This window comes from Petaurus breviceps, unplaced genomic scaffold (assembly GCF_028583685.1).
Source record: "Petaurus breviceps papuanus isolate PSGF00001 unplaced genomic scaffold, PetGlider_PUasm1.0 90721, whole genome shotgun sequence".
Lineage (NCBI taxonomy): Eukaryota > Metazoa > Chordata > Mammalia > Diprotodontia > Petauridae > Petaurus > Petaurus breviceps.
This window is the reverse complement of record NW_027187322.1, coordinates 2,635,038-2,651,827: the sequence shown is the minus strand read 5'-3', so window position 1 is coordinate 2,651,827 and position 16,790 is coordinate 2,635,038. Positions and strand designations below refer to the sequence as shown.

The 16,790-nt window shown below is 62.3% G+C and overlaps 1 protein-coding gene across 2 annotated transcripts; it reads right to left on the bottom strand.

Moving 5' to 3' along the window:
- Window positions 1-279: 279 nt before the first annotated feature.
- Window positions 280-16,603, bottom strand: PCNX3 (pecanex 3). Of its 2 annotated transcripts, none has more exons than XM_069066350.1 (34): window positions 16,384-16,603; window positions 16,198-16,297; window positions 16,011-16,050; window positions 15,807-15,902; window positions 14,588-15,712; window positions 14,267-14,393; window positions 13,999-14,174; window positions 13,615-13,711; window positions 12,963-13,098; window positions 12,392-12,552; window positions 11,640-11,793; window positions 11,414-11,446; window positions 11,063-11,234; window positions 10,863-10,973; window positions 10,636-10,727; window positions 10,394-10,503; window positions 10,149-10,254; window positions 9,967-10,059; window positions 9,446-9,596; window positions 8,061-8,205; window positions 7,716-7,893; window positions 7,199-7,307; window positions 6,944-7,073; window positions 6,445-6,503; window positions 6,136-6,351; window positions 4,911-5,164; window positions 3,499-3,729; window positions 3,197-3,300; window positions 2,964-3,111; window positions 2,653-2,883; window positions 1,724-1,998; window positions 1,519-1,646; window positions 930-1,279; window positions 280-841 (listed from the first exon to the last, which is right to left on the bottom strand). In XM_069066350.1, exons 1-34 carry the CDS (start codon window positions 16,554-16,556, stop codon window positions 641-643), a joined length of 6,012 nt encoding a protein of 2,003 aa, XP_068922451.1. In that variant the 5' UTR covers window positions 16,557-16,603; the 3' UTR covers window positions 280-640. The 2 variants fall into 2 exon arrangements, with proteins under 2 accessions (XP_068922451.1, XP_068922452.1); XM_069066351.1 differs by having other exon boundaries at window positions 14,546-15,712; window positions 16,384-16,583.
- Between the last annotated feature and the right edge of the window lie 187 nt (window positions 16,604-16,790).

Here is a 16,790-nt window from a genome sequence, read left to right as displayed (position 1 = left end):
GCCTGGCATACAGCCAGTGTTTAATAAACGTTCAGGACTGAGGGCAGAACACCCTCTGGGGGTCTTCTGCATTCATCAGAAGGGGCCCCCTCAGCATCTCTGAAATGATCCCAAGGCGCAAGGGATGATGTTCAATGGTCAGGCTGGGAGCCCCCTCCAACCAGCACTCCCAAGGAGGAGCCTCTGGGCAGTTACCCGGGTACCCCTGGCCCAACCCCGCTGTCTCTGCCCTCCTCCTCCTCTTCCTCACCCCACAAAATGACCAAAGAAAACGCCAACCAAAATCAAAAATAGTGTTATTAATTCTGGTGTCTCAGAAGCAGAAAAAAAAAAGAAAAAAAAAGACAACCCCCCCCCCTTCTTTCCGAACTTCGGCCCCAAGTCCAGGGCCCTGTGAGGCAGGGTAGGGGCTTACATCTCCCGAAGGCGCTAGCTCTCCCTCCCTGGCCGAGCCCCGGCTCTAGCTGGTAGGGAGCGCTGCCCCTGAGTCCCAAGTCCTGGCCCCCAGCGAAGAGGGCCCTGCCCCCTGGCTCCAGAGCTCTGAACGGGACCAGCCCATCGGTTTGGCGAGTTGAGGCTGAGGCCGGGCTCTGGGCCCCCTGAGCACTCAGTCACTCAGTCCCATCAGGGTCAGGACTGGTCAGTATTGGTGTTCCAGTAAGGGCTGGGCTGCGGGGCTCTCCTGCTCCTCTGGGGGGGCCAGCCAGTTGCCCCCACCCCCAGGGGTCCCAGCTTCACAAGGTCTGGCTGTTAGAGAAGGATCCTGGGCAGGGACAGGTGGGGAAGTGTCGGTGCTGACCTCTGGGCTGAGGCCGAGGTCCAAGGGAGAGGTGCTGGGTGCCTGAGAGGGAGAGGGGGGTTTCAGCAGCCTGGCCCCTCTGCCGGCCCCTGGGCTGCTGCACCCTTCCCCCATCCTCCTGTGGACTTACCTGAGATCGGAGGGGCCCTCCTTTGGGGCTCCCTGAGACCACTTCCCCATCAGACCCTCCCAGACCTTTCCTGCCTCCCAAGCTCCACTTGGCACTGAGGCCTTCGTAGCTGAAGGGGGCAGGTGTGCCAGCCAGGGGTGGCTGGGGGCCTTCGGGGGGGGCCGGTGAGGCAGGCACAGGGGAAGGAGCTGGTCCTGGGAGCCGAGGAGCGCCCATGGGTGGGGGCCACTGGAGGGAAGGGGGTCCACCCTCTCTCCGTCGTCGTGAGGAAAAGCCATCACCAGCCCCACTCAGGGAGGGCCTCAGTGTCCAGCCCAGACCTAGGCCCAGGGGGAAGGGCTGCTCTCGGGCTGTGGAAGGAAGGGATTAAACAGTATCAAGCTCTCCCTTCCTTGTTCCTTTCCCTCAGGGCCCCCATGCCACCCACCCCCTTTCCCTGCTGCCCAGGCAAATCACTGACTCTTTCTGGGTCCAATTCCTCATCTATCAAGCACCCGGGAGCCAGGGAGAGGAAGGGGCTTCTCAGACCCTGCCTGCTTCTCTTCTGGGCTCTGTGAATTCTGCCCAGGCCTCCGTCCCTGGCCCTTACCGGCAGGGGTCTCGGGAGTGGGCTGGGGAGCCGGGGGGTTATTGCCGACAGAGGATGAGCCACCCCCACAGTCTGAATCGTCCACGTTCCCGCCACTGTTGCAGCCGGCCCCGCAGCCCTTCTGAAGCCTAGGACAGAGGACTTGGGGTTCGGGGAGGCCAGCCTGGGCTGGGCCCCCCGGCCCCGAGCCTTGGCCCTCCCTCACCTCTCCCAACTGTGCAGGAGCCAGCTAGCAATAGCCCGGAGGCTGACCGGGCCCCCCCATAGGGCATGGAGCTGGGGATGGCTGCCCGCGAAGGATGTGGTCAGAGGAGACACGTAGATGGGGTAGCCCAATGGCTGGTCACAGGATGAGTTGATCATGTTCCGCAGGGCCTGCTTGGCATTCTGGATGCTGCCGCGCTCTGGGTTGCGGTTACGGAGGAACACAAGCTCCTGCTGCTGGCCGGCCCATAGGCCCCGCACACACTCACGGTTCACCTACGGGAGGGTCAGGAGGTCAGGATGCCCTGAGGGGAAGGAGCATGGGGGGAGGGGAGAGGAGGATCTCGTGGCATGGGGCCTTTCTCCCCAAATGCAGCCCACCTATAGGACCTGGAAGAAGCTGGGCCTTGGCTGGGCCGCAACTGCCTCCAGCGGCCACAGGAGGCTGGGACCCACACTGACCAACGCTGGTTTACAGGAGGCATGCTGCGTGAGGGCAGCCAGACCTCTCCCAAGCTCACTGGTATCTCCACCCCATTACAGATGAGGGAGCTGAGGTTCATGGGCTTCCCACCTAGTGTCAGAGGCAGGATTTGAACCCAGGACTTGAAGCCTAGTAAGACGGTATATGTCATGTATTTTCGGGGTGCCTCAATAGGGTGACAAAGGAGGCGTGACCCAGCCCCGCCCTGCCACAGCTGCCAGTCTGGCGGAGGCCCACACTATCTGGGGAGGCATGCTGCCAAGACAGGGCAGGCAGCGGAGGAGGGCAGTGGGGCCCTGGCCCAGGAGCAGGGACACAGAGATGTGAGGGCGGAGCCCAAATCCTGCCTAGCACTTGACTGCGTGACCTTGGGCAAGTCCCATGAATGCTGCAGCATGATGGAGAGGCTGCGGGGTGTGCCCGCACGCGCAGGCACCGGCACATACTTTGATGACGCGGAAGCTGAGGTGCCGGCGGTTCAGCATGATGATCTTGTACTCGTCTGAGGCATCGTCCATGACGTGCCGCAGCGCCAGCAGGGCCGGCGTGTTGCTGAGGATGGCGCTGCGCCAGGCTGGGTCACCCTCGTGTGAGATCACCAGGCGCTCCTCGTTGGCGGCGATGGCGTCATAGAGCACGGCAGGCTCCTCGTACTCATCGGGGGACGTAAAGTGGTCCTGGGGACGAGCGGGAGGCTGTCGGGCCACGGCGGCTTCCGGGCCAGCTGCCTCCCGCCTGCCAGCACCTGGACACAAACCTGGTGGAGCTTGAGGGCCATGCGGACGCCCGGGGCCACCACGCGGTGCAGAAGGTCCATGTCGGCAAAGACCCACTCGTCCCGTGGAGAGGTGATGCGGAAGTCCCCCTTGAACAGGGCGTGCAGCCCGTAGAGGAAGGGCTCCAGGCTGTGGGAAGGGGGGCAGGGGCACAGGTGAGCAGGAAGGGGGGCACAGGCCGGGGCCAGGAGGAGCTCCCCAGAACCAGACTCACCTGGCTGCCATGCTGTGGGACGCCGTCCCCAGAGCCCGGCGGCCCAGCACGCACAGCCCAAAGCACAGGGTGACGAGAGGAGAGTTCCAGTCGTGTTCCATGGGCTACAACACAAACGCCCCCCAAGACCCTCAGGGGCTGGGGAGAAGAGGGTACACCCCACAACACGCTGCGGTGGGGAAGGTGCCTCTCCCGGGCTGTCTTTAAGATCTGTGAGGAGGCCTGAGACACGTGACCCAAACTTCGCTCCTTGGGGACAGGGCCACCAGCTGACTGGGTCCTACCCCCTTGCCCCGGCTCACCTGGCCCCGTCGTGCAGCGCAGTACTGGATCCAATCGAGGTGGACCGCACAGAAGGCCGGCAGCGAGAGGCCGGCCAGCCGAAGGTCATAGTCCTCGTCCACGCTCAGGGAGAAGGTGGGGTCTGAGTCGGCATAGCCGGGGGCGCGCACAGGCCGGAGGGCTGCCCCAATGCCCTCGTGGCTCAGCCAGGCCTCCAGCTTGGGAGAGCGGCTCACGTAGTAGATAATGCTCTTGGGACAGAGGGAGGGCAGGGGATTAGGCGATGCCCTGTGCAACAGGTGCCATCGCAGACCAAGCAGCCCTTCCCCATGTGAACGAACGCTGCCCTTCAGCAGCAGGTGGGGGGCGAGCAGGTACAAAAGCCAGCCCCTGGGGGAGCCTGACCCACGTAGCCAGCGGCTCTGGCCCGGCTCTCCCCTCATCTGGCTGAGCCTCAGGCATCACCAAGGAGACCCTGCTCAGGCCTGGGGAAGGGTGGGGGTGACAGAGCAACGAGGTGCCCAGCACCACGGCTAGTGCACAGTGGGTACCTCAGACACATTAGCCCTCCCTTCCTGCCCTCCCCCTGCCCCTGATGAGCACAAGAGGGGGGCAACAGTGTCCAAACCACTGAAAACTACCTGGGCTCGAGCTGAGGAAAGGGGAAGGAGGGCTGGCTGCTGGCAGCTCAGGGTGGGCCTGGGTCCCCAGAGCTGTAATAGGGGCAGGCTGGATGGGGCCTCTGAGGCCCCTGCCGCTGAGGGTCACAGGATGGGCCCATGAGGCACCCAGAGGAGAGGACAGGGAGGCCTGCAGTATAGTACAGCTGACTGTACTTGGTGTGATGCTGTGGGAGGAGAGCGACATGCTCTCTGGGTCTCTGAGCCTGAAACTGGCCAGCGACTCGGCTGACTCTCAAAAGCCGCGGCAGCGCTGGCTTTGGGGCTGGGCGGCCAGCTGTGTGTGGGCAGGGCCTCGCCCTGTAGCACTGGGCAGCCGGGCACGCCAGGGTCAGGTGGGAAAGGGGATGCCCAAGGACACCCACCCCATCGGTCACTGCCCATACAGAACAGCCACAAGCCAAGGGTATAGAGGGACGGCCTGGGGAATGCTGAGTGCTGAGAACCCGGAGTTCCGGGGCCTACCCCCTGCCCCGGCCCTGGCCCTGGCCCAGCCAGTGAGAGTCACTCATGGGCCTGGCTGCAGCTGGGCTCTAGCAGAGGCAGAAGCCCAGTTCTGAGACTGCCTGGGAATCCCTAACTAGGTCCCCTGCCCTTTGAAGCCCGTTCCTCCTCAGGGTGCTATGAGGATCGAGGAAGGGAACGCCACAGAGCACTCTGCCCAGCACAGACGGCCGAGCCTCTTCCCTCCACAAGCCCGACACTCGCCACACACCCCAGCCTTCCCCACCTTCCGGCCCCGCTGATGCTACCTTGACATAGTAGGTGATGAGGATCTTCCTCAGGTCGAACACCTGCAGCATGGAAGCTGCGTTGTTGTCGCTGATGCTGTAGCCCTCCAGCACATACTTGCTGGCGGTCACCTCCCAGGCCAGCCAGCGCTGCCCGAAAGCAGCATTGAAGGACAGCACACGGGGCAGGTGGCCCGGCTCACAGCAGCAACAGCCCTCATCCTCTTCCACACCTTCCGTGATGGCCTCCACCTCCCGCTGCTGGCAGTAGGTCCCTGCAAGGAGAAGAGTGGGCACTGAGGGTGGTGGCCGGCTTCCCAAGCCCACCGCCTCCCTCTCCAGCCTGCACGTCTGCCATCAGCCCTGGCGCTGCTGCTGGCCAAGCCCCATGGCCTCTGTGAAGTGGGACAGGACAAAGGCTGGGGAGTGGGGAGTAGCGTGCTGCCTTCAGCTCTGCTGGGCGCCCAGATAGCAGATGGACTAGAGACTCTGCTCGCCCTCCTCAGTGGCGAAGCTGCCCACTCCAGGCCCCTAACAATTCAAAGGGGCAATGGGCCACCCGCATTCCCCAGCACCAGCACCTATCGGGAGACCAGAATGGAATTTTTATCCCCATCTGCCTGGGGCCTCATGCCCCCTCAAGCCCCTGTGAATTCTAGCATCCCAATTCTGTGCCTGGGTGACCTCCCGCCCCTCTACACTCACCCCCCGAGCCCCAAGCCCTGGCGGGAAGCAGCCTCTGCTGCTTCTGTGGGAGGCCTTTCCCCATGGGTCCCCCTTCGTTCTAGAGCCTTCCCTGTCCACTCTCTCCAGCTGACTTGGTCTGAATGTAGTTGTCTTCCCATCGAAGAGGGAGCTCCTTGAGGGCAGGAACTGTCTTGCATCCCCAGGGGTAGCACAGGGTCTGACACAGCAGGCCCCTATTCAATGCTTACTGACTACTCCAGGGAGCTGCTCTTCTTCTGTCCACACACAGAAGCCCCCCCGCCTTCACCCCCCCCCCCGCACACCTGTCCTGAACAGCCCTGCCTCCAGCCTCTGGGCCTAGTTCCAGCGTGGCTGCCCCTCAGACTGCCTGGGAGCTGTGGATCCCCACCTACCCCCTCTTCTGAAAAGCCCAACATCCACGCTGGGCACACTCTCAGTGAGAAAGGCCCCTGCCCTGGGAGCTGGGCCTCATGCACACTATGTCTACGAGGGGCAGCCCTGGCCCGGCTGGTGCACCTTGGGCATCCCCACAGCTCACCCCGGAACTCCAGGCCCCGCAGCTGGAAGGTGACGAGCCCATTGCCGACCTCAATGAGGTGCACCAGAGCGTTGAGGTAGTCAGAGGCCAGGATGAAGCAGTCCCCGGGGCTATAGTTGCCCCAGCGGCCAAGGGCCAGGTCACCACACAGGGTGTGCTGCAGGGAGCGTGTCAGATGCTCATAGAATATGGAGTTGAGGTTGTTGTCATCGGCACCTGTGGCCAAGGACAGGTAAAGGTGAGGGGATGCCTTTCTACCTGAAAGTCTCCCTCAAGAATGCTGCACACAGGCAGGGAGGGCGTACGCACCAGGGTTCCGATCCAGCTGGGTGGCCAGGCGGGTGTTGGAATGATCCACGCGCTTAGTGCTGTGGGGAAGAGTCGAGGCATCAGCACCCCTCCCAGATGGGGAGGCACCCTGCTCATGAAATCTCCACAGCTCACAGCTGTGCCCTCAGGCGCCCCCCCTCCAACTGGGCCTCTTGCTGTCCCACCCCACCTAGGCTCACCTGACCCCCAACCTTTCCATTTTGCCCACCCAAGCTGGGCCAGGCACCCTCACATCCTCACCACAATCCCACTCGGTTCTGGGCCTGCCTCTGTGCTCAGCCTGATCCCCACCACTCCCCCACCCTCATGCCCTACCCCTTGATGGACAGACCCCATTTCATTTTGCCCTGGCCTCCAGCTCCAAATTCCCCAGCCAGACTGGGAGGTCCTTGAGGTGAAGAATCAGCAACATCCAGCCTGGCACTTGCGCACACAGCCAGGGGAGACAAATGCTCAGGCTGCCCCCACCTTCACTCACTTGTAGTCTCGTTCCCAAAACTTGAGGGGCCGAGCGTAGGACATCAGAAAGACGGCGCTACCCAGCAGGGGGTTGAGAGGGGTGGAGAAGAGGGCAGAAAGCAGTGCCTGCACGAACAGCATGGCAGAGTCTGCAGCCAGGGGTCAAGGTGGTAACTGGGAGAGTTGGCAGAAAAGCTGCAGCCCCCCCTAACCCCTCTCAGCTTTTCCCTGCCCCATCCCCCTCCCTCCCCACATAGGCTGTCCCACAGGGTACGGGGCACAGCAAAGGGCTGGGCAAAGGCGTGGAAGGCTGAGCCCCAGGTGATCTGCCAAGGGGCGATGTAGGTGAGCACGAAGCGGAGTCTGTACAGCAGGTCCCACAGCTGCAGAAGAGGAGCACAGGGGGTGCAGGTCAGCAAGGGCGCCGCGCCCCCACGAGCCAGGCCGGGCTCCTGGACCGGCTGTGAGCATTAGCTCCAGGACATGAGATGTGGGCCCTAGCTGGGGTGAGCTCTAAGGCAGCAGAGTCTGTCTGAACCCTGCCATTCAGGAATCTGAGCGCTGGGATTGCTGCTCTCCCCTGTCCCAAGGCGGGGAGCATGGGGAATGGAACAGAGACAGAGCACCCACATTTCCAAGGGCCAATCCCTACTTGGGATGCAGGAGAACCCAGATGGACAGAGGGCGCCAACAGTCCCCTACGTGAAGGTGGTGGCACCTGTTCCTGTTTCTTTGGGGCAGGGCAGAGCTGAGCCCTCCCTGCCAGCCCCACTTAGAGATGGGGGCCTCACCTTGCTGCAGAGCAGGGACATGAGGAAGTAATCCAGCAGGAAGCCCTGGGAGAGGCGTGGATAGTCGAAATGAAAAAGCAGGACCGTGAAGGCCAAGGTCAGGTACTGCTGGGGTGGGCAGCAGAAGGCCGAGCGCAGGAGCTTCAGTCCTGCCACAGTCATCAGGAGGGCCCGACAGCTGGTGGCAGGGAGGGGAGGGGGGGTCAGAGGGCCCCATCTGTCTGCCCGACTCCATAGTCTGTGTCCAATCCCCCAGCCCTGCCCTGGTGACAAGGAGACAAGCACCCCCAGATTCTGGGATCCCATCAGCTCCCCCTCCCCACAGCAGTCCAGGGCTCTCCTCACTAGAGGCAGAATTTGTCCGGGCGGCCGCTGATGGCATGGGCATCTCCTGTGAGCGCGTTGAGCACCACGGCCGGGTAGATAAGATACTTCTCCAGGCACTGCAGCCACGCGTACAGCTTTTCAAACCACATGAGCTGTGCCGCACCTGGGGGAGCCAAAGCCTGTCAGGTGGGAGCCTGGACTGAGGGAGGTGTGGCAGGGCAAGTGCCCAGGGTCACCAGGCTGGCAGACAAGGGTGGGCCCTCAGTGACCCTGGGGGCTGATGGCGGTGACGCCCATCCTCTTCCACAAAGGCTCCAGCACTGGTCCCTGAAGGAACCCCTCCCTAAGATGACCCAAAGCCCCTGCCAGCTCTCCAAGTACAAACTATCTCAGAGTGTGACCAGATGCCAAAACCATGAAGGACCTACTATGTGACCAGAGCTGTTCCAGGCCCTCAGGGTGCTTCCATTTCCCAAGGGCGAGGAGAGACGAGAGCCACTCTAAGGGACAAGTGAGCCCAATACAAGCACAAGCCAGGGGAGGGCTGTGAGAGCTACTGTGGAAGCCAAGTTGGCCAAGACTTGGCAACCGACCAGAGCTGGGTGGTCAAGGAGTGGGAAGAAGCAGCCACAGGGGATGGCAAGGTTACAAACCCTGGGAAGATGGAGAGGATTGGGGGAAAGAGTCAGTCTGTGCCAGGGCTGGGGAACCAGCCAGACAGTAACATGGTGACGCCCCCGCCACGCTGGCAAAGGGGCGCTGAAAAGAAGCAAACTGCTGGGTGACTGAGCACCTAGGGCGCAGGTGCCGTCATGCCAGGTCCTGGCTCACCTTCCTTACCTTTGCAGGGAAGGGAGCAGAAGAGGGGAAGATTTCCCCACTGACTGTACCATAGAAACCAAAAGCATGGGTCTCAGAGCCAGGTGAGAGCTGGCTCTTGGACCACACTGATGGGATGTGAGGATGGGGTGCCAGGAGAACACTTATTTCCCAGGTCCCTTGTGGCGGGGGGAACTCTGTGCCAGGACCCCAAGGCCCAGACCAGAAGGGAGAAAGGCTTCCCTGGTCCCTGAGGTAAGAGGGATCGTGGGTTTTTTGGCAGCCTTGGGGCACCCTCATGTAGAGAGGTAAGGTACAGCAAACCTAGCCTCTCCATTCATTTACAATCATAGGGACACCTCAGAGATCATTCAGGCCAAGTGGTGGATTTTACAGATGAACAACCTGGCTCCAAGTGGGGCTAAAGAGAACGGAGCCTCCTGGAGGGCAAGTCCTTCTTCATCCCTGCCTCTGCAGGCCCAGGGCCCAGCTCCGGGGGGGTCCACAGCTAATGCTGGCTGGCCCGAGCAGTTTTGGGGCAGAGCCAGGCATCAGCCCCAGGGCTGTGGGAGAGCGTCACTCACTGCGCACTTCAAACTGGCTGTACTCCTGGGACTTGAGCACAGGCTGGGAGAGGCAGAACCAAGGAAGCTGCTTGCGGAGCTGAGGCAGCAGGTAATGGGTGAGGAAGCCCACCAGGCCGGCCAGGGAGTAGAGCACAAAACCCAGAACAGACTGCACAGAGAAGACCGGGTGTCAGACAGAAGCTGCCGCTAGCCGGCATGCCCGGCTGCCCTCTCCTATGGCCAGTCAGCTCTGGGGAGCGGACACTCAGGAAATGTGGGCTCCTGGGGAGAGTGGAAAGGGCTGTTGCCTCTGACCCACCCTGGCAAAGCGCTTCAGCGCAGCTCATGGACCAAACCACAGGCGTGGAAGGAGTCTCCTTACTTGGGAACTCAAAGAAGTGTTCAAGTAACCGGGCTCGGAGAGAGGTGGGGGAGGGTGTGTGGAAGAGGCCCAAGGAGGGACAGCAACAAGGCAAAATGGGGAAGCCCAAGGTTGTGGCGGTGATGGCAGCGGGGCTGGGCCGCAGGCCCACACCCACCTTGAGGGCGATGAAGACGGTGCTGGCGCTGATGGCAAAGCTGAGCACAGCGATCACTGGGCACATCACGAGGTCTGAGTGCAAGATCTCCCGCTGGGGGCGCAGATGCTATTCAGTACAGCCTGCCCGTCTGGCCCATGGGCCTGCCCTGCCACCCATGCCACACTGGCCCACGGCCTTACCACAGACTGCCGCAGTTTGCCAGGCAATGGGTCTGGGGCTTCTGCACGAGGGCTCTCCAAGCTCCGCTCCTCCAGTTCAGGAAAAAGCTTGGTGCGTATTAGGGACCTGGCAGAGATTGGAAAGGGTGAGCCTGGCCACAGCCCTCGGCTTGGGGGAGTGTGACGGGAGAAAGGGGATGTGCAGGGCTGGCATTTCAGGTGGGGAGCGCGGGGGACTAAGGGAGTCTGCAGGGGTCTGCACAGACCAGAGGACGGAGGGGTCACTGCTCTGGCGGCTCAGGTGGTAGGATATCGCCATCAGAAGGCCACAGAAGACAGAGAAGAGAACGGGCACATGCTGATCTGGCCATGGCGCCTGCAGTGGGGAGAGACTGGTGATGGGGGGACAGAACCAGGGGATGCCGAGACTGGAGCCCCTCCCTAAGTTCTCTGTTGCCGTTCCCACAACCCCCCACTGCTGCCCCCCATGCCCCAGCTCTGGCCCTACCTTAATGGCACCCAGACAGAAGCCGTAGAGAAGTGCAGCCGCCACAAGGCTCCGCAGGAGGCTGTACAGAGCGGTGAGGGGACTGGTGGTTGCTAAGAGTAGGGGGGTGGGGAGTCAGGCCTGGCTGTCCTCCAGCATCTCCCACCTAGGTACTGTCAGCCATCATCCCCCCCCCCCCCCGACCTTCCCCGCCTCCGGGGGCCCCCATCTGGGGTGCCCTCGCATACCTGTGCCCCCAAAGCCGTGCATGTCAATCTGCTCAAGCAAGTACATGAGGCAGGTGTTGACCTGGGGCAGGAGGCCCAGGAGGAAGACGACAGGGAAACACAAGGTGAAGACTGTGGGGATATGGGGGAGGGAGCCGTCAGCTTCCGCTCGGAAGCCTGAAGAAGCCCCCACCAGAGCACAGCCTCCCCGGCCCCCTCACCAGTGGCAACATCACGGGCACAAAAGAAGAAGGGGGCGGAGAAGAGAGTGAGGCCGTAGAGGGAGACGGGAGGGAAGGGCAGGGCCGAGCCCAGGGCATCCAGCAGCCAGATGAGGAGGCAGGAGCAGCAGAAATAGACGGGCCGGCTGTAAGCGATCACCCAGTTGTGACCCTAGAGAAGAAGCGAGACAGGCACCTCCTGGACTTCAGAGCCCCCTTGCCCGCAAGCAGCCCCCCATTGGACAAGGCCCCAGTCTCAGGTGGCACCCCATCCCAGCCCCCCCAAAACCGAGGCAAGCCCACTTCCTAATCTGTGACTAGGAAAAGGGCCCAACTGTAGCAAAGACTCACGTGCATGGGAGAGGCAGCGTCAGGCTGGACACTCTACAAGAAACGGAAACTGTGGTTTCCAAGGGACCCAGCTGATGGTGACAGGATTGAGACAAGGAGAGGGATGGGAGCTACCCAGCTAAAGGGTGGCCGTGAGATCAATGAGGAGGAACTGGACTAAGGGGGGTCTGGGGCCTGGGGGCTGGCGGCAGCACATGGGTGGGGGGCAGGGGGGAGGGGGTCTGACCTTGAGCAGTGAGTACTGGCACGAGGCAATGACCAGGCAGAACTGGAAGACCCAGATGTCCCTGAAGAAGCCCTTGAGGAGCAGCAGGTAGCCCAGAAAGGCCACCAGGCTGCCCAGCCAGACCACAAAGACATTCTCCAGCACTCCCCGGGTCCTGTGGGGGTTATCGTGTCAGGGGCCTGTGCCCACGGTCTGGCAACCCCTCCTGTGCCCTGTGCCCATGGCCCGGCGCCCCCTCCTATGCCCTGTGCCCAGCACCCCCTCCAGGGCCCTATGCCCGTGGCCTGGCACCCTTCCCGCCTCTTGTGCTCTCCCCTGGAGACAAAACCCTCTGCCACATCCCAAGTGAAGGGAAGGCGCTCGGGGCTGGGGTGGTTTCCCTTCCACATTGTAAACAAACAATTATCAAAGGGATCCCACGTGCTGGGCACCTGACACTGGGCTAGGCACACAGCAGGGATTCCATGAAGCCCTGCTGGATGAAGATGAAACCAGGGCCTGTGTGCACTGTGGGGCAGAAGCCAGCGGGACAGCGCCCCATGGTCAGTCCTGCCTAGCCCACAGGCCGATGCTTGCTGACCACCAACCTAACAGGTTGTCAAACCCACTTACTGGAACAAGGATACTGAGGCCCAGAGAGGTTAATGGCTCAGCTCCCCAGAGCTGTCGACACTCCTCCCATGGAGGCCAAACTCATACCTGTCTTGCTGGCTCCTTCCCAGGGCTGGGCAGGGCAGGGGGATGGGACTCACCGGTCCAGGAGGGCCAGCAGGGCCAGCCGCTCGTAGCGCACAGGGGTCCAGCGGCCAGGGAGGAGCCAGTACTTGTAGCTGTGCTGAGGCCGAGGTGGCACCTCCTCCATGAGGGTCTGCTCCTGCGACTCATGCAGGGAATCTTGGTCCAGTAAGTCAAACTGCCGGCACCAGCCACAGACGTTAGGCCCAGGGGTGTCCTCCCCAGACAACTACGGCTCTAGTGAAACCCCATGCACCTCAGTACTAGAGAATCCTAGAAATGCCAGCAGGCCCCCAGGCCAACCGACATCTGGAGCAGGGCAGGGACCTGCCACCTTCCCAGGAGGCGGACTCCATTTCAGACCCAAACTGAATGTGAGAGTTCCCTAAAGCCTAAGCACAGCTCTTTACAACTGCACTGTGGAGTCGAGTTCGGCACCCCTTGCCAGTTCTGGGAGCGGTCTGGCTTGTCAGAGCCTCTCAGGTCACGGCCCAAGGTCTCAGGGGCCAGCTCAGCCCTCAGCCTGGTCCTGCCCCCCCATCTCCGTCCAGACCGACTCAGGCCCCTCAACCCCAGTTCCCATCTCACCTCGGGGATTTCCAGGGGCACCCTCCGGACCTGCATCCCTTGCAACACCACAGGACGGGGCTGTAGCAAGGCCAGACCTCCTGTGGCCTCAGGGACCTCCGCAGAGTGAAAGCTGGAGGAATGAGAGTGGCGGTCCCTGGACAGAGAGGGAGAGAAAAAGAGAAAGAGAGAGATAAGAGAGGAAGAGAGAGAAAGGAAAAAAGAAAGGAGGGAGATAATAAGACAGAGAAAATCAAGGAGAGACAAAGACCTGAGACACAGAGGGAGTAGCTCTCAGGGTCTGGGGGAACAGTGTGACTCCAGCCCTGGCACCCAGGGCACCCTGACTGCCATGGCAGGCAAGGTGACTGAGACAGTGGAGACGGGAAGGCTTGAGAAGGAAAGGGAGCAATGGAGACAGCCAGGTTCTAGGGAGATCTCCACCCCGCCACCATCTTCCTCCTCCACAGGCTGTCCACCCCTAACTGCTCATCCACACAGGAGGAGGCTCGTGTGCTAGGGCCACTAGCCCTTTCAAGGTGTCAGGGAAACAATGGAGTTTTTCAGAGAGAATAAAGAGTTTGAGATCCAGTGGTAAAGGCCCCCATGTGGATGGGGAGCAAGGAAGATTCTGGCCCAGCCAAGCACGGGGTGGGACAAGGGAGACACTCACCAGGCCCCATTGGTCCCTTGCTCCCCGCTAACTTGCTGTCCCACAGGGTTTTCGTAGCCACCCCCAGCCAGGCCAAAGGTATAGGAACGTCGCACCCCTGGGAGCAGGAAGCAGAGAGCACTGTCAGAGACACAGGGCCTTGGCCCCAAAGGCCTCCAGTGCTGGAGAGATTTCCACCCCCAGGGAAGGGTCAGACCAGAAAACGCGCCTCTAGAGGACCTGAGGTCTCAGCGCTGACTTCTGTGTCTCCTGAGGGGAGGGAACCACGTAATGGCCCTAAGCCCTTTCCTTCAGCCGAAATGGGACAGTGAGCAGCATCAGACCCCACCTCAACGGCTCCCTATGAAGAGGCCGTGTCAGGGGGCCCAGGACCAGGGGACTCACCACTCTCATCATAGAAGTAGTGCACAGCACCTTCCGAGGTGTCATCAAAGGTGCAAGCCTCATGCACGTTGGCCCCTGACCGCGGCAGCAGCAGAGATGAGGCGAAGTGGAGGGCCGAGGGCAGGGTCAGGGCTCGGGAGTGGGAGGCTGCACGGCCCCGCTGGGTTTCCTGCAGGCTGGAGGCCAGCGGCACCCATCAGCACCCAAGCGAGACCCATCAGCACCCAAGGGTGGCTCTCTGGGAGGTGGGGGGCTGGGCCCAGCTCACCTTGGGGGAGAACCCATGACAGAGGAGGGGGGGGTGGGATTGCTCCCGGCATTGTGGCGCCTCCTGATCGCCTGAGTCCGCCGTACGCTGCTCGACCGGTCCCGCTTGGTGCCCTCCTCAGCAGCCCCTCCGAAAGAAGCCCACATAGCCAAACATTACCCCCTCTGCTCTTGGGTACCAAGACTGCAGTCCTTACTCAACCCCGGACTGGCTAGATTCTGGCACGCACCATGTCCAACCCTCAAATCTCATCCCCCATCCTGCACGACCTTCACTCACCACCCCCAACTGCTCCTTCTTCCTGGAGCTCCCCCCGCCAACCTGGCTGGTTGGCGGTGGGTCCCCTTCGGCTCCCTAGGGTAAAGCTGTCTGATGGTGGCAAGGGAACCAAGGCCACTGCAGGCTCGCCCCCAGCCTGGGCCTCTAGCTCTGCTTTGGAGCCTGCCAGGGGGGCCCGGAGGTTGTCACCCCCTGCCCCATCCATGCTGAGCACCCGGGCATGCGTCTTGGCACTGGCAGTGCTGGGAGTCCGCTGAGCTCCATACGGACGCTTGGGGGGCACCGTGGCCCCTTCTTCGGCCCCCCTGGGAGCCCGTCGCTTCCGGGGCCTGCCCCCTGCCCCTCTGGACCCCTCAGGGGAGTAACAAGAAGTAGAGGACGAGCTATCAGTGCTGAAGCGTCTCTGGGACCGAAGACTGGACGCAGGGCTAAGTTCACTGCCCTCGCTTGTGTCCTCATCTTCAAAAAAGCCCCCCCCCTCCAGCAGGGGGCGGCCAGGGGCGGGGTAAGGGCGTCGGGAGGCTCGGCTTGGGGGGGAATGCCGGCGGATTGGGGTTCTGCGTTTGCTCGGCCGAAGGAGGGCCAGGTCTTTGGGTCGGACGACCAAGAGGGGCTCAGAGCCCCCCGGCGGAGTCCCAGCTCCAATCACTGTGTCGAAGGAGCGCAAGGTATCATCAGAGGGGACCCCGGCATCTGGGGAAGGGGGAAGGTCACCTTCTGATGGCGGATCTGTGTCACTGCCATCCCTGGGATGGCCTGTGGGGGGACTGTCCAGGTGTGTGGAGTTGGTCTTCTCACTCTTAAAGCTGCTCAGGGTCTCCTTGTCAGTGCCGCTGTAACAGGAATCGGAAGAGCCAGCCTTCTGGGGCACAGGATCCCCCGAGCCCTGGCGGTCTAGAGGCTGATAGCCAGACCCCCCACGCTTCTCCTTGCGGCTGCTGGTGCGCACAAGCGGCCGGTCAGGAAGAGTCAGGTTCAGGAAGCTTTTGCTCAGCTCCTGGCTGAGGCTCCCTTTGAGCAGGGGGCTCATGGGAGTGTCAGCTACACTTTCCCCACTCCAGGGGGTCCCCCTGTTTCCAGCCAGGGGAGAACGCTCTGAGGAGTCTGTGCTGGGCAGTGAAGGTTCTGGAGCAGAAGGGCCCGGGGGAGTCTGGGGGAGATCTCCGACTGCAATGGAAACAAGCCAAAGGAAGAGTGAGCAGCCCAGGAGCTGGTGGGGCGAGGCTCAGACACCCGCCTCCCCCACCCCAGGCCCACTCACGCAGCTTCTCCGGAGAGCTCAGCTTTAGCATCTCTCGATCGGCCGCAGTCACGATGACGTTGTTGCTGCCTTGCTCTCGAACCAGTTCCTTGATATCTGCAATGTGAATGGCCCGTCAGCTCTGACCTCCCCAAACACTGAGGGAGAGCAGGGAACCTGGGACCAGGCCTCTGAGCTGCCATGGAGGAAGCTACAAGCTCTTACCTCTCAGAGGCCCAGAGTCCTCTATCCGGGGAATCAGCTCCTGATGGAGGAAAAAGACAAGGATTTGAGGAAGCAATTCTGAGGCCACGGAAGCGAAGTCCCCAGAGCAGAGAGGGCCGCGCAAGGGGGGGAAGCCACGGGGCAGAGTCCCGAGCTCCCCGGGAGGATGCAGTGAGGGCTGGCTCACCGTGACCTGATTGAAACCAAACACGGAATGCTGGGAGCTGCAGCGCACAGGGGGCGTGGAGCTCACTTTCCGGAACACCGTCATCTCCACACCAGGATCCCTGTGGGTTTGGGGACAGGGTGAGGACCCGCCACACGGAGTGGGTCCCAGGCTCCCCTTCCCGCCCTCCCGCTGGGCCCATGCTACCTGGGTGCGTCGCCGCCCCCGGGGGCAGGCTCTTCCTCCGCCTCCCCCAGAGTCGAGTTCCTCTTCTCCACGATCTCCCCCTGGTCGAACATGGCGTGCAGCCGGTAGTTCACAGTCTTGATGGTGGTGAAGATGATGGCCACGACGAGGCAGTAGGCGGCTGCCACCACCATGCTGGGGGGCAGGACCTGGGAGCCGAGGCAGGGGTGCTGAGGGGCCGCGCGGCCCGGCCCCACCCTAGTGCCCTCCCATGCGGCCTGAGTGGCTGCTCTTCTCTGCCCGCAGCTGCACAGCTAGGTACACAGGGCGCTTCCCCTGTGCACAGCAACATCCCCTCCCCCCAGGCACCTGCTCAGGGGGGGCACACACGGGAGCCTCCTGTCCTCTCCCCTGTGCACAGCAGCAGC

Excerpts from the sequence above, each read along its gene's own strand:
- PCNX3 (XM_069066351.1), bottom strand. The coding sequence starts at position 16,556 with ATGGTGGTGGCAGCCGCCTACTGCCTCGTCGTGGCCATCATCTTCACC. Across the intron at positions 15,713-15,806 it reads GAGCTCTCCGGAGAAGCTGC|TCGGAGATCTCCCCCAGACT; the intron begins GTGAGTGGGCCT and ends TTTCCATTGCAG. Across the intron at positions 3,301-3,498 it reads GCGCTGCACGACGGGGCCAG|CCCATGGAACACGACTGGAA; the intron begins GTGAGCCGGGGC and ends TTTGTGTTGTAG.